This window comes from Aptenodytes patagonicus, chromosome 1, assembly GCF_965638725.1.
Source record: "Aptenodytes patagonicus chromosome 1, bAptPat1.pri.cur, whole genome shotgun sequence".
NCBI classification, from domain to species: domain Eukaryota; kingdom Metazoa; phylum Chordata; class Aves; order Sphenisciformes; family Spheniscidae; genus Aptenodytes; species Aptenodytes patagonicus.
This window is the reverse complement of record NC_134949.1, coordinates 149,267,555-149,292,458: the sequence shown is the minus strand read 5'-3', so window position 1 is coordinate 149,292,458 and position 24,904 is coordinate 149,267,555. Positions and strand designations below refer to the sequence as shown.

At 42.0% G+C, this 24,904-nt stretch overlaps 1 protein-coding gene across 1 annotated transcript in view; it reads right to left on the bottom strand.

Moving 5' to 3' along the window:
- The window catches only part of DHRSX (dehydrogenase/reductase X-linked), a 172,435-nt gene that overhangs the window by 14,961 nt on the left and 132,570 nt on the right, over nt 1–24,904 (bottom strand). The window contains 1 exon segment of the mRNA XM_076358422.1: nt 17,196–17,403. Within this exon segment, the coding sequence (XP_076214537.1) occupies nt 17,196–17,403 (208 nt within the window).

Here is a 24,904-nt window from a genome sequence, read left to right as displayed (position 1 = left end):
AGGTTGATCAGAGCCCCGTCCAACCCCACCTTGAATGTTTCCAGGGATGGGGCATCCACCACCTCTCTGGGCAACCTCTTCCAGTGCTTCACCACCCTCAGCGTAAAACATTTCTTCCTTATATCTAGTCTAAATCTACCCCCCTTTAGTTTAAAGCCATTCCCCCTTGTCCTGTCGCAACAGGCCCTGCTAAAAAGTTTGCCCCCATCTTTTTTATAAGCACCCTTTAAGTACTGATAGGCTGCAATAAGGTCTCCCCAAAGCCTTCTCTTCTCCAGGCTGAACAACCCCAACTCTCTCAGCCTTCCCTCATAGGAGAGGTGTTCCATCCCCCTGATCATTTTCGTGGCCCTCTTCTGGACCCGCTCCAACAGGTCGGTGTCTTTCTTATGCTGAGGACTCCAGAGCTGGATGCAGTCCTCCAGGTGGGGTCTCACCAGAGCAGAGTAGAGGTAGAATCACCTCCTCCTCCTCCTAAACTCCTAAATGCCTCTTGCCAGGCCCTCACCACAACCTCACTGCGCGTGGCTCCTATATCAGCACGACAGGCACTTGTCCCCGTTGGATCAGATCCCTTTTTGTAGCCCATATGCCATGTAGAGGAGGGGCTCCTCAGGGGCTCCCAGTGCAGCGCTGACACTCGCCCTCCTCAGATCACCCATCCGTGTCACTGAGCCCCTTCAGAAACCAAAAAGGGGTAGAGAGCAGTCTTCAAAGCATGAGCTCTTGGGGCAGACGGCTGTTACCATCTCTGGAGCAAACAAAGGAGCAAGCCCAAGCCTTTTGATAGTACAGAAAGAAGAGGGAAATATTAGGTGAAACCTCATCAATACCTTGTCCCAGCCAAATCTGAGAAGATAGGAGAAATGGTGGGTCCGCAAGCAGTGCCAAGCCCTTAGAGCAGGGCAGAAAACAAGGCTCCTCTTGCAGCAAAATCTCAAGGGGCATTGAAACAGTGGTGTGACAGCATGTTGCATTGCTGGGTGCACGGGGCTGCAGGGAAGGAGTGCGAGCAGGGCCGGTCTCAGGGCATGGAGGCCACCAGCATCAGCCACAATCCCTTTTGCTGCTCGGCCCTTCCTGGGCATGAGCCACTCCTGTGGCTGGAGGGACAAGCTGCAAAGCCCACTTTGCTCTGCAAACATCTGCTGAGCTGATGTGGCTAGTTTTTAGTCCCTGAGCTCTGTAAGGGAGCCACAATGAAGAAGCAAGAGTTTCCCAAGCAGCATGCTTTTTATATAAAAATAATCTAAACATTTGGTTTTTACCACTTACATAAACTCCTCAGTGACCAAAATATAACTGACCTTTACTTTTAAATCTGTGCTCAATAAAAGAGGATTACAATTGTTTGTGAACTTTGCAAAGTCTGTAACATGGCTTAGGGAAAACAAAACTTAATTTATATTTGTCTAAACCCTAATAGTTGCTGACAGTCTGTGAAACAAATAGTTTTAATTATTTTCTCCTTGCTGAATCTCAGGTTTCATCATTTAATCAAAAAATAGCACATTACCGACAATTGGGATTAAAAGGAGAGTCATACAGTAGGAAAAACAGGAAATTACATTAGCACCAAACAGTGACAAATATGTCCTTCTGATTGCAGCCCTGTCCTGAGACAGCAGAACATTTACAACTCCCCCATCAAAAAAAAAAACCCTAAACAAAAAAAAAAGCCCTTAAGACTTTTTCCATTTGTCCTGAGACTTATGGCTATTGAAAACATCAATGTGGTCTCTGCAATAAAAAAAATGTTCTAAAGACTTTCAGTTACTAATGAACAATGTACGGATCTTACACATGGGTGTAAAATAAGTGCTACTTATTTTTTATTGGAATTACTGATGCATAAAAATAACTGTAGAGCTAATCAATAGCTAATGACTATATTTCAGGAGTAATGCTCTGTTCAGAGGAAAAAAATGGCTGCAATTCACAAACAATTATTGACACCATGAAGCACATGAATCAATGCCCGCAAAAGATCTGCACATTATTTAAAATTTCTTCAGCAATATTTGCCTTTGTTCTTTGTCCCAGTGTAGTTTTTCCCGCAATATTGTGTATATATTAAAGGTTAGTGTGAATATATTAAAGACACTAGAATAAAATGCAAAAGCTGGACTTCTGATGGATAAGCCTAACAGCCAGCAGTGGCATGACTATTACCAGAGTGCTGTAGCCATGCGACTCTGTGCAAAGCTCTTTCTTGCGTAAGACATTGTCAGTCACAAAATGATGAAGACTTCACCTCTCACGGGCCCAGTATAACCCTGCAGGACTTCAAATTTTTAAAGCCTTCCCAGTTTCTTTTTCGGTGTGCAACGGTTTACTGCTCAGAGTAACTGGAAGTACGTGAAGTGGCCAGAGCTGGAGGTGGTGTGCCTCAATGCTTGCTGCAGTCTCCCAGGGAGACAGATTTATCACTGGCTCCTAAAAGCAACCGGTGAGTTCCCATTGGCCTAATGGAATACAGGCCTTTGCCTTGTTTTTATCGCCATCTCCATGTAGAGCAAGGGAAAAGCATGAATTAGTCCACGGCACAAATCTGAATTCTCCTCTGTTAACACAGGGGAGAGCATAACCCATCCGTTCTTCACTTGCGTAAATGAATACCCCAGATGAACAGGGTGGTGAAGAAGCTGATTACCTCTGGCTCTCACATTTTTCTACCTTTTGAGTCACATGCGGCTTGAGACGTGGCTGTTTCATAGCCTGCAATGATGTACCTTTACTTTAGGTTTTAACTGCAAATCAGTCTGCTTACCCCAGAACAAACATCTGGTCTTTGCTTAGAAAACGAATAGACAACTTCACGCCTGCCATCAGAGCACAGCTACTCGAACACCTGACAACAGTTACCAGCAGCATCTGATAGGAGGGAGAGATTCTCAAAGGAATAAATACCCAGCTGCAACTAGAAATCACCAGATTTAGGTGTCTTACTACAGTTCTGCAGAAGAAAACAGCAGTATTTTTTAATCACTAATATAATAAAATAGAGAAATGTGGTTTGGTTCTTGAAAAACGAGGCAGATTTCTCTTCTAGTCTAAATTAATATTATGAAAAATTTACAAATAGCTGTAGATGACCACAGCAGAAAAAACCCCCATAATCACACAAAGAAATTTGAAGAGAAAATAGTACTGAGGTACACGTTATTATAGAAAATGTTTCCCTAAGGACAAATAGATACCCAAGCCAAGTATGCTCTTTAACTCCTTCTCTGAAAATGTAAACTCATTTCAGAAAAGCTCACTCAGGGTTTTTTTCCTTTTATTTAGGCAAGTACGAGAAATTACACAACAAGACAGAAGATTTTCTCAGCATACACATTTGCAAGCAGTAGAGAGTTGCTCACTCGTAGAGTTTGCTTTTGTGCAGAAAAGGGAATAAAATCTAGACAGTCCTCTGGCCTGCGCTAACTGCTGCTACATTATATAAGTACAAATATAACTATTTCAAAACTATAAAGTGTGAAGGAGGCTCAATGAATTGGCGATGAGAATATAGCCCAGAATATACTGACATAATTTTAAAATAAACATAAAAAATGTACCTATGGGGCGAGGGGCAGGAAAGGAAGCTGCTATCCCAAAGCTCGTGCGCCTGAGCGCACTGCCCTGCCAGCTCCCGGTTTTCTGGTTTAATTTAGAGAAAAGGTCACTATCATCTATCACGTTCCACGGGTTGTCAGAAAAGCCAGCCCTACGTATTATATCATTAAGAAGCCCCACTGAAGAGTTGTTCTAAATGCTTGCAATGGAGGTTAGCTGACTACTTGCCAGCTGCACCATAGCTCTGCCCTTTCTTCCAATTCAAAAGTATATTAACCGGAGGATAATTGCAGGTGTTCTCATCCATAATCTACAGTGACAATAACAAACAGCAGATCAAATGAAAAGGATCTCGCAGTCTTCCAAAATATTCAGCGCTTTGCGTTTTGTTAGAGCTATTTATCTATCTTTCCTAAAAATTCTTAGGTATTGCAGGTGACTGAAATTAAAAGCGAAAAAATATTATTTAAAACTACTTAATAATATATGTATAACTTGCAAAGTTACAGTAGGCTACATTTTTGCTTAGTATATTTAATTAAAAGGAAATCATGTTTTATTACTATAATTTTGTATATGAAAAAGTTCTGTACTTGATGGTAAGTGATATTTTAAAATGCAAATTATCCAGTTTCCACAGATTTTAGCAAAGGGACTCCAAAACAAGAAAGGTACACCAGGCTCCTGCATTTCAGATACATCTGTTTTTCTATGATAAAGGCACTATGTAACTGTAATAAGAAAATACTTGCAAAAGCCTGTTAATAAATACCTACTGTCACCAAAAGTTTTACAGAAATACATGTTGACAGTGAAAATATGGAAAAATAAGAAATGAAGTTATATGCACTTACTTAACAAAAATACCTTTCACCTACCACACATGAAAATAAGGAATTTTTTATGCAAGAAAGCTGTTTACGTGAAGAAATATCTACTGGTACAAATGGCACAGCATTGCGGTGTTCTTTATCAGAGAAACTATGCACTGTTTACTAATTCCTTGAAGTGGCAAAAATACATACATCTCAGTGACATGATTCATAGACAGACATTTCCATCATAAATATAAAAGAAATCCTGCAGGCTGCTGACAGCAATGAAAGGTGAATGAGAGATTACTGCAATACAGCTAAATTGAGGGCAGCTTAAGAGACCAGTTCAGTTCACCACACCATTTATTTCTTGACAGTTCAAATTTTCAGTATAATCCAAAGGATTTATTTTTAAATAAATATCAGAGGGCAAAGCTTTAACTCAGTAATTTGGAGCATCAACACATCTTAGCTATCATAATGGATCTATGATCAGTAGTTTGCAGCAGCAGATCTATTGCTCTGATTTGAAGGACCCACCCAAGAAAGACCAAGAACCCAGCTTTGCCCCCTCTAAAATACCACATCATGGTTTAGATAAAAAAGTCCACAAAAACTGGGGGGGAAAAAAAAAAGGAAAATAGATATTTTTTTTGAATTTTACAATGTGCAGTAGCGGTGAAAACACCAATTCAGGTGAGGCAGACCTGCCATCACAAAACAGGAACGTAAGAATACCTTTCTTCCCCTCAGGCAAAATCCTGAACCAAACTCTCTGTTCTGGACGTTTTAAGGACTGGAAATCCTCATTGTGCAACCCCCCACTAGTCTACTCTGGAGACTGTCAGCTGGAGCTCCTCAGCTGACTTGCAGCAGGGCTACAAGCCTCCCCAAAGTTAGTCGTCTCGAAGGTACTTTAGATGCAAACCAGACAGTCAGGAAGGCACAAGATGACGGCTTTGAGCTGCTTGTGGGAACACAGGGGAAGCCACGGTCTCTCGTACAAGTGTCATGCTGTTGCTCCTGGCTGCCTGGAAGAGACCTCTCTGCTGGAAGAGGTCTCCCGAGCACTGACTGACTTCTAGAAGAACGCTGTGGTAACCCGGATTAGAGATTAGCAGGGTAGCTACGCCAACTATCTCTACAGCTCCATTTTCAATTTACCTTGGCTAATTTATTTTTTAACAGCATGCACAGATTTCTTGACCAGGACAATAAAAGATCTGATTTTCATTGAAGGCTCTTCAGTCTGACCCATAGCCCCATCAGTGATTTTCCCCTGTGACCCAAGAGCCAGCACAGCTGGAAGCACAGTTCAACACAGCTTATCAGCAAACAACTGGAAGAACTATTGTCTAGAAAGGCAAGGATGGAGGCGAGTGCAAGAAGTGGCACACTTTCACCAAAAGTTTTCCTAAAGAAGGATTTGCTGGGTACTCAACACGTTCAAAATCAAAATGAATGTTTGTTGGGAAATCTTCACTTTTGGACCCTTATACTGGATTCCTTTTTTCTTTTCAACATGGGAGTAAAACAGATAAACCTGAGCAAAAATAACTGGATTCTAAATACAAAAGGAATTCAGAAGGAACAAGGGACTCCAGAGACCTCTTGGGACATCTCTGATCTCTGCATATTGCAGATATCCTATCAGCTGATCTTCTCCATAAACCTATTTAAACTCCATCTTAAAAACAACAGTTTTCTTATAGCTACCACTCTGTGGAAGCCTTTTCCAGAGTCTGATTCCAATGATTAGAAACTAGTTTCTTACGTCTGTCTTCTTATTTCTTTCTCACTTCCTCAAAGTAAATACATGACCAGTCAGCTTGCTTCAATTCATTGTCGTCTCAAAAAAATTGTTTCCTTAAAAGCAACCTTACTGTTGTTTATTTTGATTAAAGGCTATGCTAGATATCATGATATAACTTGACAATAAAAAGAAAAAACAAGTTGTTGCCCAGAGCTTCTACAGAGTCAAACTGAAATCAACCCACAAAAGATGTGTTGTCTTTATGGTAACAGTGACAGCACTGGTACCATCCTTGAGCGGGACGGTACCTGCTCACATCTATAAAGCCTAAGGATGCTAATGCTGCAAATGCTTTCTTTCCAACCGGGAGAGCATGGGACAGATTGTACATCACATGTACAAGTGCTGCTTCTGAGCACTGGAGGTGCTTTATAATCCCCTTGACTCCTCTGAGTAAACCATTGTCTAGTGACCTCGAGATGACAAATCCAGGTACCTCAGCACAAACACATTTTATATTTTATCACTTTTTCAAAAAGCTGGAAACAGATGACTCACCAGCAATCTGCCTTTGACCCAGTGCTGTGCAGAGTAGGTTGAAACTCTCATAGGAGAAGTTATGCAGCCAAGGCATTGGGTGATGGATATATTTTGCAGTGAAAACAGTGCTTCATATGAAACAGGCTTGCCCCAACACGAGGGGAAAAAAAACCACCACACCACTAAGACCAAAACTGAGCACTGAGTGTATATAAAATAGTATTAACAGGGCAATTATATTTAGAAAAAAAAGACTATGTAACAGTCCCTGCTTCCTGCCTTCCAGATCTGCTTCTTGAATGGATTTCAAGCAACATCAGCTGAATCTAGCATTATAAACATTTGAAGTACTTACTACCTCTGGAAACCTGCAGGCCCTCTAAAGCGATTAGGGTTCAGTGTATCTGTGCCAGCCTTAATCCACTTCCCCAGGTAATAGGCATATAAAATAGGACACGTGTGCCACAAACCTAAACCAGGCAAGAAATATAAAAGGCCAGCCCCAGATCAAGGAGAACCTTTAAGGAGCAGGATCAGACATGTAAAATGCTTTACGTAAGGACAGTACTCCACATAGAGGATGCGAAGTCAGATCACATAATCCTTGCTACAAGAACACACAATAAGATTGGGACCTGGATGCTTTTAGATTTGGGTCTTATTTACTTGTTTAAGCAGGTTCTGATCAGCTACACTTGTGTAAAGCCACTGATGAAGTACCAAAAACTTCATGATGATGGAAGTCATCATTTTATATGCAAAGGAAAATGGGGACCTAAGTTGTCATTACTGGTCATGATGTATGAGAGTGGTGATAACTGAACTCCTCTCTGAGAAATGATCAAGCTGAATTTACAGCTTGGGCAGTCATAAAAATAACCTTTGTACCTGGACAATGTACAACCCTAACAGAAAAAACAAGCATGCTGCCCCATACTGCCTTTTCTACATCACTTTTAGAACAGAGCCACCTGTCAAAATATACTCATAGCGTGTAATTTTATCTTCAACACTCTGAGCTCCAAAAACAATGGGACAGCTTTTCTCTTTCTACATTTTTTATCAGCTTAGAATAGTATGCGACAAGTGGCAGACGTTGTGGAAGACTGCATTTTGCATCTCAAGAGCTTGGCAGGCAAAAATATTGAATAAGTCAATCAATACCACTCTTCCTGAGACACATTCAGCCTCAGCATACTGTTGCCTGCTGCAGGGATGCAAGGCAGCTGGAGAGCCACTGCACAACGCCGCTCACAGCAAAGCCGTGAGAACACAGGGCTGCCAGGCAGAGGGCACCAACTCTGGCCCCTGCTATTCATTCAAGAAGTAACATATATACTAAATTGGATAAACTATTAGTAAGATGGTAAGTTAAGCTTGTAGGTTGGCGGTGGCTAGCTCCAAGACTTTGATGAGCAATAAAGAGACATTGGGAGCAACTCTTATTTTTTCAGACCGTGCCTGAGCCTAGGACCAGCAGCAGCACCTCCTTCCTATTCCAGTGACAGAAAAGTAGGTCAGCGTGACGGAGCCAAACAAATACCACTGTAAATCCCATCCCTTATAAGCTGTCCAAGTTCATTCTTGTTTTATTGCACGTTGCTCAGGTTTCATCCAAATCCTCTTCTGCATATGTTCTGTATTCCCTGCAGAGAGCCTGGTACGTGGTAACGCAACTCTTGTGGTTACTTCCCCTTTCCAGCACTGCAATGGCAACAACCAAATGTAGTCATTTGCCCTGAAGAGACTCACAGACCCAATTTAAAGAGAATGTTTAAATACGTAATAACGTATAGAAACCACTAACTCCGGACAGATTGTATTAATGACTTGTGTTTGTGCCACATCTAGGATCAAGTTCCTTCTAGAAAAATGGGGGCTAGAGCCACTGCACCAAATTTCCTTCTCATGTTTACCTATTAAAATCCACCAAATCCCATGTATTTAGCTGAGAACATAATGAGAACAAAATGAACCACGTGAACTACATCTTGCAGTATCTCAGTATCCTTTCTAAAATGCAAACACAGATGTTTGGAGCTGGCAATTGTAATTGTTATAGTCATTACTAAAGCCAGAGTTATTCAAGTGACTTCCAAATTGAGCTTTTCAAAACTCACAAATTGGTTGCTGGATGATTCTGTTACTTTAAAAAATGTATTTGCTGTTTCCAGTTCTTCCTCAGATAGCGGGTAGTGCTTGCTTTCCGTGGTTCTCTCTCGTTACATACATTACACTATTATAAATACATACAGGGAGTACACATAACTACCGATTTAAATGCATGGCAATATCTATGTGATAAATAGTGGAGGCACATGATGGATTGTAAACATACATAAGAAATACATTTCATAAGTAACTGGGATTTCCTCACCTGCAGCTGCCCACGAACACATTTCTCTCTTATATGGGAAATGGTCTGATACTCTGAACACCTTAGAGCTGCCATTTGAAAAACCAGCTTGATTACAGATTACTTGTGCCCCAGATATGTGAACACACCTTTCCAGTTCCTACTCTCTCCTGTGCACATCCAAAAACATACTATATCTTCAGTTCTTTACTAGCATTGCTGTTTTTTAAGATAACACAAATTTAATGTCCTGTACCTTGGGATGGGATTCATCTTAACTAACTTTACACCTTTATACAGCACAGACATCTACAGCTGAGCTAGTCACCAGAAGACCCTTTTGTCGTTCACGGGGATAAAGTGGCACTTGAAGGACTTGATTCATCTGGCCAACTGTAGATATTTATCTTAGGATAAGACAGATCCAGTAGTAGCAGTGACCATGAGGAGATCACTGGATGAACAGCTCTGATGCAGGCATTCATATTGCAGACATTTATGAACTAGGAGACCTGTCAGAGGTGGCTTCCAGGCATAGATGCCTTAGACCACTGGAAAAGGGGATGTTTTCAGCTTCTTGGCAGAACTTGGCGTTTTCCGTCAACCTTTGAAAGCTCAGGATAACCATTAAATATTGTGTCTATGTTGTTCATGGAAGAGTTTCCTTACCTCACGTTGAAAGGTTTTTCAGTCTCCTTGGATTACTGGTACATTAAGGACTGCTACATTCAGAGAGGGGGAAAGGAGTGCCTGTAAATCTCCAGAACCTCCTAAAATTCATTTTTCTGTAGTGAGTAGGAGCTATAGGTGATGGGGCTCTGCAATATAAATTTTATCAGCATTGTTTTGTTACAGATGCATTACTCACAAGTAGCAAAACAATAAGGAATTTAGGTAGGTCATCCCCAGAGAAATATTAATTGATCTATAATGCACACCACACCTGGTGGCAAACTGTCCGTGTATATATATATAAATATGCACTCCCATAACCTCCTCCTCTGCATCTCCTTATTTTAGTGATCTAATTCCAAACTGCTGCTCACCTGCAAGCTCGGTAGCAGGATTTTCCAAGGGAAGAAGGTGGTCTTTCTCCTTAACTCAGTGTTATGGCTCTTCCGCATGGAAGAGAGAAACTGCCAGTAACTCCTGTTCCTAACCTTGCTGAATAGGTTGTTTCAGTGGGGCTGGGGTGGTCCCCTCTCTCTCTCTTTTTTTCTCTCTCTCAAAGAGGTATCTGAGAGATACACTGATGAGAAAGGTTAGTGGCTGCCCTGTGTTCTGCTGCCAGTGGGTTCAAATTTCCAACAGCGTTGTATTACCTGACCGAAAGAAAATGGAATTTTAATTATGTGGTGATGGAGGTAGAACTTCCCAGGCGCGTGAGGGAGAATTACAGTAGTGTGATGCTATAACCCCTAACTATAAAGATTATGGATTGAAAGTGAAAGGCTAATGGTCTAGGTGAAATTTCAAGATTTTCTCTAATTCCCCAACCTTTCAACCTCTTTTTTGAGACCTTTACATTAGAGGCATTGTGGTTACCTTCTTTTAAACTGACAGGAATCAGTACTGAGTCCCTGGCATGTTTTTGGTCCACAGCAAATTATCTTCCTCTTTTGTGTTTATTCCATTTTTAGGAAGTCTGGGAATAGATTACCATACAAAGGTATTAACCAAATACATGGGAAAGCACTGCCGAGAAATGTTAGCAAGGAATAAATTGATGGAAAATGTCTTTCCTAACCAACTCTGTGGGTTCTGAGTAAGAAAATAGTTACAGATTACAAGACGCTATGTGCTGATGTGCTAACACTGGTTAGGCTCATGTATTTTCACAATTTCTTAACTGCTTGCTTACTCTCTCCCCATTACAGCAATACAGATACTATTTTTTCACTCTTTTGGATAAAAATTTAATTCCTTTAGGTAGAACAAAAGAATCTGCCTGAGCGGTCAAGTTAAATCAACAATCCTCTACCACAGGGGAATTTGGGATAAACCCTTTCTTACACAGTACAAATGCCCGTTTTCAGTATGCTTCTGACCTGCCAGTAGAATGATACCACAACATTTCAGTCGCTTACCAGTCCAGAAGTTTCACTCCAAAACAACTTCACATAGGGCAAGTGTAGGTTTTTACATAATGCATAGTGTAGGTTTAACCTGTGTTTCTTTAGACCATTTTCCAGGCTAAAAAGGGTCAATCCTGCAGGCAGTTAGACATGGAGACAGTTTTCCTGCCCTGTGAACACTTTTGAAAGATGGGAGATAGTCTCCCCATTTCACACTCTCAGGAAAACAAAGGGATGCTCCTCCCTTTTTAACCCAACAATTAAATCTGTGGGACAGGGTGCGAGATGGATCTCTCTGACTGTGCACACCGCTTCATTTTTCACCTGCTCCATGGCTGTGTTTTGGCCTGTTCCAACTAGCACCCTCCAAGAAGAAGCCTGGGTGTGATTTGGGGATAGATCACACCAGCAGCTGCTCCAAATAAGAGTTATAAACAAGAACTTCAACAGCCTTGACTCCCTCTGATGCACTCCAACACAATCCCACCCATTTTGTGCTGTCCCGTACAGCATCCTTATCCCTTTGCATGCCATACACCAAGGCACGCAACACAAATCCTTCACTTTCCTGCCATCAAAACACTCTCCAGCAACTCTCAACGTGTCTCTTATAATAAGCATTTCGGCTACTTAGACCTGAGAAAACACACACAAAAATAATGATATTTTGGGACTGCAGGAGAACGACAGGTTCGGTGGAGACCAGGGTCCAATGCTGTGTAGGTGTGCACTTTGAGTCAGCCTCCTTTAGAGCGGTCTAATCCTAATTAGGACAGACTCAAAACACTCTATGCTCCAAAGCCTCCTTATTTAGCAGTTAGAATAAATAAAGCAGCCAAGCTGCATCCACATACCCCATAACAGGCAGGACCTGGGTGCCTACCCAAGTCCAGGGATTCACATCCAAGAAAAATACCCAAATCACCAGGATTTGGTAGCTCAAAGGTGGATTGCTCATTATCTTTCTCAGGTGGGTCCCTCCCTCTTTTCCCCTAGAATCATCCTATGACTGTATGAATAAGCAAATAATTATTAGATGGAAAAAAGAAGCCCTATGGCTCTGAAGCTTAAATCCCTGTACCAATGTGTACAAAAATGGGACCTGTTTAAAGATCAGAGTTACTGGGATAAAGTAGACTGTTTCCTTCTCTCTGATTTTGACCAGAATCCCACTTTTGATCTGAAAAGCCTTTTGTAAAAATTAACCGCAAATGACATGTTTCTGCAAGGAGTTTTCATTTTGTGAGAAAATTCCAGACTAGCTTTACGTGAGGACCACACACTCACATGGACCGAAGATGTTGATGCTGATGAATTGCTGCTTTCAGCTGTAGAATTTAATTATTCTCGTTCTGTACAGCTGGCGTTGTTGTGTGGTGATGTGTTTGTCTTCTGACACCTCGGGGGGGAGGATGAAATGAATTTTCAACATTCACAGTACCAAAGGGACAGTTTGAATAAGAAATGCTGCAATAAGACCTGCATGACTATGTCCTCTGGCATGAATGACGAATCCAGGTTCTTTAGATCTTGTTTTCTAGCAGCACTTACAGACTGGAAGCATTTCTTTAAAAATGTTATAGGAAAATTACGCTGAAGTTAAGCCTATTTTGACAGACAAAAGAAATTAACTAGTTTATATTGGCTGATTTCTAGCCTGTATTCCTGAAGCCTTTCCCTTCACTTTTACAGGCCGCTGGGGTCACTAATCCTAATCATTTCCAGTTTGTCAGTCAATAATCACTTACATGGCACTATGTCTTTGGAAATGACAGCTGAGACAAGATCTGATGTGCAGTCTTCCTTCCACAATGCCTTCCTAAATACCAACAACCTGAGGTGGCTGAAAGGACCAAATACTCTGTATCTGATAATGACACATTCACCCAGCTTGTCATAAAGAAGGTTTGGGGGAAGTTTATAGCGCTGCTATGCGGGAAATGTCTCTACTTCAATGGCATCATGAAGTTGTATGAAACAGAACAGTCCCTGACATTGGACATTAATGAGAGTCAACTTTTTTTTTGCTCTAAGGCATTTTAATTGTATCACAAGCAGAGGCCATCTGGCTTAAGAATGAATATTCAGTATCCGTAGCAGAAGCAGAAATACTTGAGAAGGAAATGGTACCTTCCCAGCTTCCAGCTTGGACAGTACCCATCACTAAAACTGGTGTGTTGCACAGTTGGCTAAATTGCAATTTGATGCCCAACCAATGTCTTTTCAGGCTATTATTATCTTATTAATTAGTTATTGTTTACTAGTTTGAACTTTATGTCTTCAAAAAGAAGATCACTTTATGTTAAAACTTCGAAGGGATAACATATTTCACCACACTCTGCAGAGAACTGTGACAGCTCATCAGCTTTTATTTACTGAGAAGTCATAGGGGTAGAAATCAATTTATTTTTTTGAGGAATAAACATAATTTCTCTCTTGCGTGTGACAGGTGCAATCCCTGTTTATTAAAAACATAGAGAAAACATTTGCAAAACGGAAAATTAAAGAACAAGTATCACAGCAGACAATAACTTTCCTGAGAAAGAATCGAGCTGAGAAAGAATGAAACCATCACTTCTAAAGGGCAGGCATTCATTTCACAATTTTTATGACTGTCACTGGCTCCTTTAGCTTGGCCTATCTTATTTCTACAGGGGTGCCTCTCACTGCAGCTTGTTGGGGAAAAAAAAAAAACAAACTGATTTGGCTGAGATTTTTACTGAGCTACTGTTGTGGTTTAACCCCAGCCAGCAACTAAGCACCACACAGCTGCTCGCTCACCCTCCCTCTGCCCCGGTGGGATGGGGGAGAGAATCAGAAGAGTAAAAATAAGAAAATTCATGGGTTGAGATAAGAACAGTTTAATAATTTAAATAGAATATAATAATAATCATAATCATAATCATAATTTGCAATGAAAAGGAAAACAATAAAAGAGAGAAAGAGAAACAAAACCCAGGAAAAATAAGTGATGCAACTGCTCACCGCCTGCTGAGCGATGCCCAGCCAGTCCCTGAGCAGTGATTGCTGCTCTCCAGCCAACTCTCCCCAGTTTATACACTGAGCATGACGTCACATGGTATGGAATATCCCTTTGGCCAGTTTGGGCCAGCTGTCCTGGCTGTGCCCCCTCCCAGCTTCTTGTGCACCTCCAGCCTTCTCAGTCGGTAGAGCATGGGAAGCTGAAAAGTCCTTGACTAGTGTAAGCACTGCTTAGCAACAACTAAAACATCAGTGTGTTATCAACATTATTCTCATCCTAAATCCAAAACACAGCACTGTACCAGCTACTAGGAAGAAAAATAACTCTATCCCAGCTGAAACGAGGACAGCTACGTATGAAGACCAGAAGACAGTGTTTCACAGTTCTGAGAAACTCAGGCTGTTAATACTTTGAGTAAATTACAAGTACATATCATGGCCTATTTACGAGACTGTAGGTTTATTTGCTTAAGTACCTAAATATCTTGAGGCGGCTCTGAGGCGGATGTTGAGCTGACAGCCTTGTCCGCCACACTGAGCCACCTCAAATACGAGCAGCCCAGCGAGAGTGGGGGCCAGGCTGCAATCCCTAGGAAGTATTTGACTTGAATGCAACTGGGACCAGTGCTGGCGGAAATGCATTTAAAGGTAGTGGAGGCTCTGCCACAATATTTTGGAATTAAATCAAACAACATGTTGACTCTCTCCTGAGGGAATGTGATGTGATAAATCTGTGATGCATTTCCTCACCAGAGCTATCTGGGCTGTGTTGGCTCTCACGAGCGCCAGGTTGCAGTGGGTGAAGCAATTTCCTGCATGCGTTTAGAAACCACTCCGGAATACTTCAGGGTGATAAAAGTTAGTTGAGCCAATATGATTAGAGAGCTATCACCTCATTTTCACTGCATTACTGCCATAATCCTAGAAGGAAGATTCATATATGTGCACTCGGGAACAAAATTCCAGGGGAGAAGAAATCCATAATACCAACTATCAGTTAATATTATCAGACAACTGAATTGTCTTGTACTTGCTTTCTTACTTTTCTCAGGGGAAATTTACCCTAATGCACGAGACCAACACAAGACCCACCCAGGCTTGAGTGCTGAATACTACAGCGCTCGGTACAGTGCTACTCAAACCGCCAGGCAGGCTTTCAACGTGAGCTTGCCGTGGAGCTAAACATTGCCTTGTGATGCAGTTCTGCCGGAGCTGAACAGGGTGTACCTATGTGATGAAGTGCTCCTGAATGTGAGAAAGGAAGGCAAACTCAATCCCGAATACATAAACATGTCTTAAGCAATAAGCAAAGAGTAGAAGTCGGAGCCGTAACTCAGGAGTCTAAGGGAGGATGGGAAGAGTGATAGTAAGAGTTTCCCTCACCTTTGGCTTATTGGAAAAACACATTGAGTGTTATAGAAAAATGTGAAAATCTCAACCTCGGTAACTGAAGCATTCACTTATCCAAACCTGAAGTTATTCTGACTCAAAAAGCAATTGATGCATTTGCTTTTCAGGCAGTACACACATCGCACTTCCATGCAAGTCAGTATGTCTGTCCATCACCTGTTGCAAGGCAGAATTCCTTTAGAGCGGTATCTCATCCAAAGAATAGGCAGTGATCAGGAACGATCGGCGGCATTGCTATTAGAGCTGTAAGTATGAGACTCCTTCTTGTGATAAATCCAAACTCATTTTGTGTGCGTTCAGTGACATCCCATTCAGTGTCTAAACATGGTCAGTATAATACAAAAATGTCTCCCTGGGCACATCAATAAAACTGAACTGGATTGAGCGCTGTAAACAAGAGACTCAATTCTCACTCAGACACGGAAATTTTGTCAGAATTTTGTGGCTCTAGAGGAAATGCTGAGCACAACCTAAACATCTACATGAAACTGTTATGTTAGCAAGGTGAAGTAAGTCCAATGAAAAACCACCACCACCCAAGACTGATATTTAAAATGGCAATCACAAGAAGCAAAACAAGTTTAATATATACGGTCTGGGAAAGCTGCATTCTGCTCCTTTAAGAATGCATTACATATTATGAGCATTCCTATTACAATTTTATTGCAATATTCAAGGCGTACTCAGAAGATACTATTAATTTTTTTAAATATGGGTTTATTTGTTTGCATCTTATTTTACAGCCACTCTTCCAGCCTCCAGTTTCATTTCTAAAATTAAAGCTAGTGGTATTTCCATATCAAAGTTTAAAATTAATTTGCTTTGTGGGACATGCCCCTTGATCTAAAATACTTCATTTTAATTAGGACATTTAATTTTCTGTAATGGAATCAGGTTCCATTCACTTAATCCAAAACTACTTTCTGAAAGAGTTATAAGCAGCACATTTTCTCAGCACAAGTCCTCCTAAGGCTTGTCCGCATGAGGAGATTGCAGCTACGCAGCTAAACTGATTTCAGATTGATCTACTTACACCACTACAAAATGTTACTGAAGTTAATCGTAACTGAGTCTGGTCCACTTCTGGATTGGTTTTTTCAAACAGCTTTAAGTCTCCTAATGCAGACCAGGAATAGATAATAGAAAATCAGGTACCATTACAAGTATGTGTTAGGATTAAAAAGCTAAATGAAAATTGTCCCACCTCCCAGAGCACGAGTGTCCACACCCGCACAGCCTCGAGTATCGCCACTTCCCACCTCCATTTTTGTACAGGTTCCTTCTTCCCTTTGCCCTCTTCTCTATAATGTTGCATACATGTAGACCACGCCAGATCATGTCTGCTTCTCATTAAGAGGACGTACAAGACATTTCCAAGGAACACTTTGCATATTCTGGCTCTGTGTTAGGATGATGTTTTGCCCCCATGCACGCACAAAGGCACACGGATAGATCAGGGCAGAGATAATCAGTGCATGGGCAGAGACAGTCAAAGGCATTCCCCTCCCTTACTTTGAGAGCTCGCTCCGTCCATTTAAAATAAGTGTTTGTTCTGGGTATCAGTTCTGTACATCTCATCAGCACAGAGAAATGCAATAAATACCATACATTATGATAAACTCCGAAACACCTTCAGCTCCGTGCTGACTACAGCTCTGACAATGTAGGGGCACGGCAACAAAATTATTTAAAAAACTGCATACCTTGAAAAATAGCCAGGCTGTCATCCATTTGGCCACTTTTACAGCCCAAAAGACATGCTTGTAGAGCTCAGTATTCACTACTCCAGGGTCTACTACATTAGCAGTCACATGGCTTCCATTTGCAGTCAGAAGATGCTGTAGTTGATAGGTAAATAACACAAGGGCAAGTTTGCTTTGGGCATAGGCTCCATGGGGTGAATACGAACATCTGTATACAGGAGAGAAAGAGAGAGGGAGATGCACATAAAAATAATCAGAAGGAAAACAGAAGTGCACAAACATCAAATGTGCTGCATTTTGCAATATCCAGCAAACACAGCTATACATTGAGTCGTCAGAAGAAACAGCTTATCACTAGCAGCTGTGTTGTTTGCTGGAGTTCTGGTGATTATTCCATCAGACACCAAGTCAGATTTATGGCGGGGAAAAAAAAAAATAAAATTACATGGTACCTGCCAGAATCTCTGTGTCAAACTATTTAAGCTAGAAACGCTGAGGCAGCAATCTCCAGGATATCATCACCTAGAGGCCCTCAAACTACTCTCCCCTTCCTCACTGCCCTCTTCCCACACCTACATACCCTGTTCCCACCCAGTAAATCCGTGCCTGATCATACTACTCCTGGTTATTATTCTTTGTATTGCAGCAGGACCTACTAGTTTCTGATGAATGCTCCTGTGTTAGGCACAGTACAGATGAGTAAGGCAATGGTTGCACCTGCCCCAGTGACACACCAGATTACGCACAGCTAAAGAGATGGATAAAAAGATGGGGCAAGGAGAGCGGCTGCAAGTGTAACCACAGTTATGCCATATACAGCCTTTAGAGCAAAGACAGATGGCTGGGTCTGTGCCAAACAGGAGGTGCGACGACAGTACACAAATACTGGGAGTTACAGCAAAACATTACCTGTTGAGACTCCTGTGCACCTCTCTCATCTGGATGCTGAATCTGCCTTTCTTTCATGTCAAACTTTCTAGGAACTGCTGATTAGCTGGGCTTCACTGCATGCAGGCAGCAGTATTTCTTTTTTAAATAAGCAGGCTAGTTCCAGGCAAATTAGCAGGTATGTCGCTCAAAATGCTCCTCCCGACTGGGGCCTCAGCATCACTTCCACAAATTCCTATGCCATGACAATTCACTCTTGTAATTACTACAGCCTCTCATCTAACCTTTTTTGTGCTTAGCAGAACCAAAGGTAATTCCTGGCATTACAGACAGCTCATGGGCAAAGCAGGCAGGAGCCTAAAGCAACGGGCTCCTAGGGCAGCAAAACAGCTTTGGTCGCCATCCCCTTTGCCTCTGCCAGAGCCCAGGCAAGCAGCGCTGCTTGCTGCTGCTGCCAATGTGGAGCCAGGGGTTAGGGTCTGTGGGGCAGCAGTTACTGCTGCCGGAAGGAGACAGAGGGGCACCCACCCAGGAGCAGGTCTCTCTTTTCCAGCTCTCTCCTTCCCCCGAGTTGTTGTCCTGCCTCTGTGACAGCTGCAGCTACAGCTCCATCCTCTACACCTTCTCCCTTAGTGCAGCAAATGCCCAGGCTGGGGATGCTCCTACTCTGCTGAAAAGCCTGCCTTCGGTTTTCTGTGGTTGCTACTATGTGCAAGGTTTTTATTTTGAATGAATAGCAAATATGTCCCAGAGTTCTTTTTGTTATCTCATTCTTGTTGAATACCTTATTTATGATATCCTGTATACTTCACCACAGAAAGCCCTGAATGCTAGTAAACAGGCTGACTCTCTGCAGAGGTATAAGGCTACTGAAGCAATTTAACTGTTTGTGTTATCTGAATGGACTCAGAAAGTTGGAGACACAATGGTAAATCGTACAGCTCGGCTACAGGAAGTAAAAGACAACAGCATTGACTCTCCAGTGCATCTCTTGGGTTTTTTTTCTTTCTTTTCTTTTTTTTTCCCTGCTCTATTCTTGTTCAAGCAAATCACAAACAGGCTACAAAAGCATTATATAAATTGAGCGATAATGAAAAAGGATAGCTGATCATAAACAGCCCTTGCACCAACCAACGGCCTGAGCTGTAACGTGCTGGATAACGTAGCTCCATCATCATAAAGATATCACCTGCGCCTCAGGGTAAAATGGGCTATTTTAAGACTAAAGAACAATCACTGCATGAATATAAAAGTGACTTGCCATTAGTCAGGAAATTGCAGTTACATTTTAAATTCAGTAACGTCCATGCTCTGATCTGAGACACTCAAAATGTCACCTTATGCTTCATGCATATTTCAACCCTTTTAACTTGAAGGACCAGATCCTCAGCCGCTACAAGCTTCACTTGCACAGCCGTGCGGGGCAGAACTCACACCACCCATGGGAAGAAGCACTCATCCAAAGCCGCCTCCGGCAGCCAGCTGGCAGCCAACCCTGGCACTTCTCCATCGGTGCCACCATTCCCCCACCAGTGGAGAATGCAAGCTGGGGCACGGGACAAGCTTCCTGAGTTCAATTAGAGTGATCTTGTCCAGCAAGCAGCTCACAGGGAAGCAGGGCTGGGGATTACTCTGACTTGTTGTGCCTGGGTCTAGTCTGGCTTTCAGTAACCTTCAGATGCCAGGCAGAGGAGGACAATGAACCCTCCCCATGACTTCCCATTCCCACATTTTGCGTGAGTGCTGTTTTGACTTACCTTGTGGCAATGAAGCATGAACTACAAGGGCCGGATCCTCAAAAGCCTTGTACTTTGCATAGATATCTATGTCAGAGAAACACGAGTGCTGAGAAGATATAAAAAGCTATCTAATCAGCAAGGAAGCCTTTTATATCACAGTGCAGAGATGCAAATGATTTGCAAGGCAGCAGGGAATCAGACTTCAATAACATACTATAGATATGAAGGATATAAATTTGGATACACAGAGCAGACACTTTTGGCAGAACCCCTGCAATGATTACCTGCTCTCTTCCCATTTTCTCTGTGTGTACTTTTTGCTTTCCAGGAATCTGACATCAATGGACTACATAAGACAGAGGAATAACCTGTGATACAGAACTGACAAGGATTTTCACTGAACAACTGTTTCGTTTGTGAGACCCTGTCTTACCAGGTTCATGTTGTTTAAATGCTATATTGGAAAAAATCAGCACTGGTTACTTGATTTCATACTTGATTTCATTACATCTAGTCTTGACTTTATGCATCAGAAAAATAGGAGCACATAGGGTCCTGTACCATGATTCAATCTCCCATGCACATACGTGTAGAATCACAGAATGGTTTGGGTTGGAAGGGACCTTTAAAGATCATCTAGTCCAACGCCCCTGCCATGAGCAGGGACACCTTCCACTAGACCAGGTTGCTCAAAGCCCCGTCCAACCTGGCCTTGAACACTTCCAGGGATGGGGTATCCACAACTTCTCTGGGCAACCTGTTCCAGTGTCTCACCACCCTCATCGTAAAAAATTTCTTCCTTATGTCCAGTCTAAGTCTACCCTCTTTCAGTTTAAAACCATAAAATGTATTCCTCTTACACATGGAATTATCTGGCTTTAAAGCCTATGCATCTAAATCTAGCCTCTCTTGGCACTCTATGCTCTGTATGTACGTTTTCTACACTGAATGAAACTATAATTGTATACTAAATAAAATAATAATATTGACATTATGTATTTCCACATTGCTTTCATTTTCTGAAGGTTCTAAAAGCCTTCTAAAATGAAAGTGCGTACAAGAGGCTAACTGAAGGACAGCCCAAAGCAGAACACAGCTTACCAGGAAACTGTGCTGGCGTACCAGTGCACGCGAGGTGCCTGTGACGCTTGGACCCCTGAGGACACAGGGTATCGATGCTTCACAGCAAGGCAGGCAGGTTCTCAAGCAGAGAAACTCTACCTCCTAACTAGGTGGCCAGCCAGGCAAAAGACTGGTAGCTCACAGCTCCCAGTGGTATATGCGCCCTCTGGCCAGTTGGCTAGAGAGCTAGGAGGTACTGGTGTTTGACTGCCCAGGGATCCGTCCTAATAAACACTGCCCACCAGGCTTGAGCTATGCCAGACAGCACATGCTGTGGTATGGCAAGCCTGTGCACGGTCAGCAGCTAGGAAAAGCGGAGCAAGGACTTGGTGGGAAGAAGTCCAGTGGGAAGGAGCGGCGTGCCTGGCATCAGTAGCTTGGAGAAGTTCATGCCCACCCACTCTTCCTACCATGGAAAACAGTCTCCCCTGGGGGATGCCCCCCTAGAGCGTTTTGCCAAGTCGGTGCTTATAAAATAGGGCAATGCACAACTCACTAAATGGAAACTACAGGAGGAGTTAAGGCAGACAGGATTTAATTAGCTGCTTTGAAATCTGGCCAAGAGAGCAGCAATATACAAGACCTTCTTCTTCCTTTTAAAATAATGTTTTATTGATTCTATACTGATGAATAAAGGATCAGGATAAGGCAGGCTATGCATTTGCTGTTCAATTAGTTTTTAGCAGAAATTCTTATTTTTGACTTAAGATTTTTTGCAACATAGACTGACAAGTTTGAATTGTCATTACAAAAATTAGGGAGGAGAAGAGAAAGGGATTGTTTTGTATTTTTGCCAGAACAAAATAAGTAAGCATTCGATTCTGGAGTGAGGGAGTGCCTTCTGGTTTGCTGATTTTTTTTTTTAATTATTATTTTTTTGGTTTTCACCAGAAGCTGATTTTACCACTCATCTCCATGGTGCTGTCTCCAGCAGCAGTCTCCCTAGCATGCTGGGGCAATGTATTTGTACAAAGTAATGAGAAGCCAAATTTCAAACCGGAGCCTGCAGTGGCTAATTAGGTGCTTAAATATGGACTCAGCTGCCATCCAAGTTTGAAAACGGGATCCATGTTTAGCACCTCCCTTGGCAGCCAGTCTTACTCTGGTTTCTTTTCTGTCTGGCTTTAGTCAGTCTGTGTTCAGTAGAGGTTTCCCATTTACATCCAGTGATACCATGTTTAGTGAAGAGCATTAAGTCAGCTCAGGGTACCCACTGAGTAATAGGGGAAACAAAATTGCTGCTTGGCACAGACCACTTCCTCCACACCTCCTGTGCACAGGCTCTCGCGCTGCTCTCGGCTTTTTCTCTAACGGTTGCTTTTGCATTGTGCACACATGTGGAGGAAGCGGATACACCCCAACTGAAAGAAGGGTGCAGTGACGGCACCCTTTCCCTTCCCCACCACATCTTGCTTCAACAAAAGGCTCAGAGGACCTGTGGCCACACTGACCGACACACAGCTACATTTAACCTGGCCGGTGCTAGCAGTGAAGTTTTCCTGACGGGGACCTCTTTCACACCGCGCTTGTCTTGTGCGTGTCATCCTCCCCTCACCCACCACCACGCTCCCCAATTTCCAGTGTGTTAATTTGCCTGGAGGGCAGAGTGCGCCAAGATCAAACTGCAGAACAACCCGATTGCTGTGTGCTCTGTTAAAAAACAAGAGATGCAAAACGTGGGTGACATGCTGGGGTTTTTAATGAAAGGCCACACAAAATTTCAGTATGTGCCTTAGGACGAGCCAGTGAATTAAGCAAAACACAGACTTGCTGTATTAAAATGACTACAGTTTCCTAATGATTTATGTATTAATCTTGCAATACATCATCACCATTGCTTAGTCAAAAATATAAGAGACTATTATTAAACACTCATGAAGCTTTCACAGTCTTAAATTTTCTTTCTCCAGGGAATGCAGCACAAGATTTTTCAAGATTTTTGATAGATTTTGCAGTTTATTTTCAAGCAGCTACAGAAATATACTGCAGAATATAGGTATGTCTTTTCTGGTTATCATAAGCAGTTTTTTTCTCTCTTTCTATGATAAACCAAAGCCTGAGTCCTAAATATTGCTTATTAGATTTAAGCAGGCTTCCTGACAGTACTACATATATTTATCCCATGAACACATTTGCTGAGTCTTATCAGTTGTGATTTTCCCTCAATTAAAAAAAAAAAAAAAAGGAAAATACAGAAATGGAGAAAAGACAGAGTTGGAGAAATTAGAATACGTGTATTACAACTGAAAATTGCCAATTGAAAGAAACAAGCATATGCATTAGTAAAACAAAACTAAAATCTAAAGCGTTACTGTATCTGTTCACTCAGATTTTGTTACAGTTTTGTACAGTAGCTGTCCTGTTACCAACTACTGCTATAGGCTACCGTATAGTCACCCATTTCATACACGTGCCTAGGTACTTTGGGTGTTCGCTGAATAACTACACTTCTTCATGTACATTTCTTTCATATACTTGATATGTAGCCTTACAAAAAAAACCAGTCAAGGTAGCCTTAGCATACCCCCGTGTATTTGAACTTGAATACTGTAATTTTAATTACTTGGTAGCTGTAATTTGAGTGACTAAGGACTCAAGCATTAGGGACTCCCGAAGCGCCCTCATGACCCTGTGATGGACACGTTGGAAAGGAAGGCTACAAGACTGATAAATAAAATTAGTGGTTCTACGGAAGCTGAAAAGCAAACCCTTCACGTCCTAGCTGGTCGCACCAGGGTTACTTAAGCAGCCAGAGGCAGGTGGCACTTTCAGAGCAGCCTACCTTGCCCTTTAGTTCTGACCCACAGACAAAGACCAACCACGTCTAGAGCTTCCCCCTGCAGTGAGCCCCTCAGTGCCACGTGCTGCTCACACACAGCTCTGGCCAAAACCGGGCTTTCTCCGAAATCTTTCAACAGTGGTAAAATAGCATTTTTCTTCTTAAAATTAGAGGATAAGCATAAGGGCAGAGGCTCAGAGCTGGGAGATTCTCTCTCTCTCTCCCCCTCTCAAATGTTGGTCATGCTCTCGCTAGCAGTAGCTGACTTCTCTACAAGTCAGTGACTCCTGCTTTGTGCTTAATCCATAGTTCAGTAGGAGCCACAAGCTGGAAGCTGGGTTGTGGGGATTTTTAAAGCCACGCTTCCCAACTTTCAGCACTCCACTGTATAAATACATAGCATTCAGTGACTAGTCCCTTGTTAGAGCTTGTAGGAAATACAGAGTGAACAAAAACTAACTTACTGTCTTTGGAGGACTGCATTTAGTGAAGGAACCTGGAAAGTCTTTATTATAAAAATATTTATGAAAGGCAAAATAAGCAGGGGCTTGTCATCCTGGGCATTACTGTCATCCAGATGGAATCAATGCATCATTTTTCATTTGGCTGATCCCTCCTCCTAATGGCAGGAGGTGAGATGTCAAGAGCCCTCCTGCTCTACTGATTGCCTTGCTGTGTGCAGCTCTATTGCTGCATGCTCAGCACAGTTCTCAAATGTACGAAACATGGACTCAAAGGCTGGTCTTCTCAAAGTCTCACCAGAATCAGTATCTCAAAAAAAGACTAATTTTTCTGTTTGCATAAAATTGGTGTTAATTTCAAATGTTTTTGATGATTTTAAATATTGATGGCAAGTTCAAGTTGTAATTACTGTAATTCCATTGTCCCAGAAAATATATCTCTTTATAAAGGATGATATAAATTGCCTCTTCTGAAGCATCATTTTTCTACAGTTGGTTCATATGATGCAGTATTAAGTACTTGCTAATATTTGAAGTGGTATTTGAGCATAATGGTATCCCTTCATTCAATTAAAAATCTCCATCAAACAAATGAATGAGTAAATAAATAGAAGCAAGCAAGGTTTTGCATTGCTGCAGCCAAGAAACAGATCAAGGCTCCAAGACTTACATTCTGTGTCCTCGTGACCCTTTTGAGTGATGGGGAAACATCACTGCCAC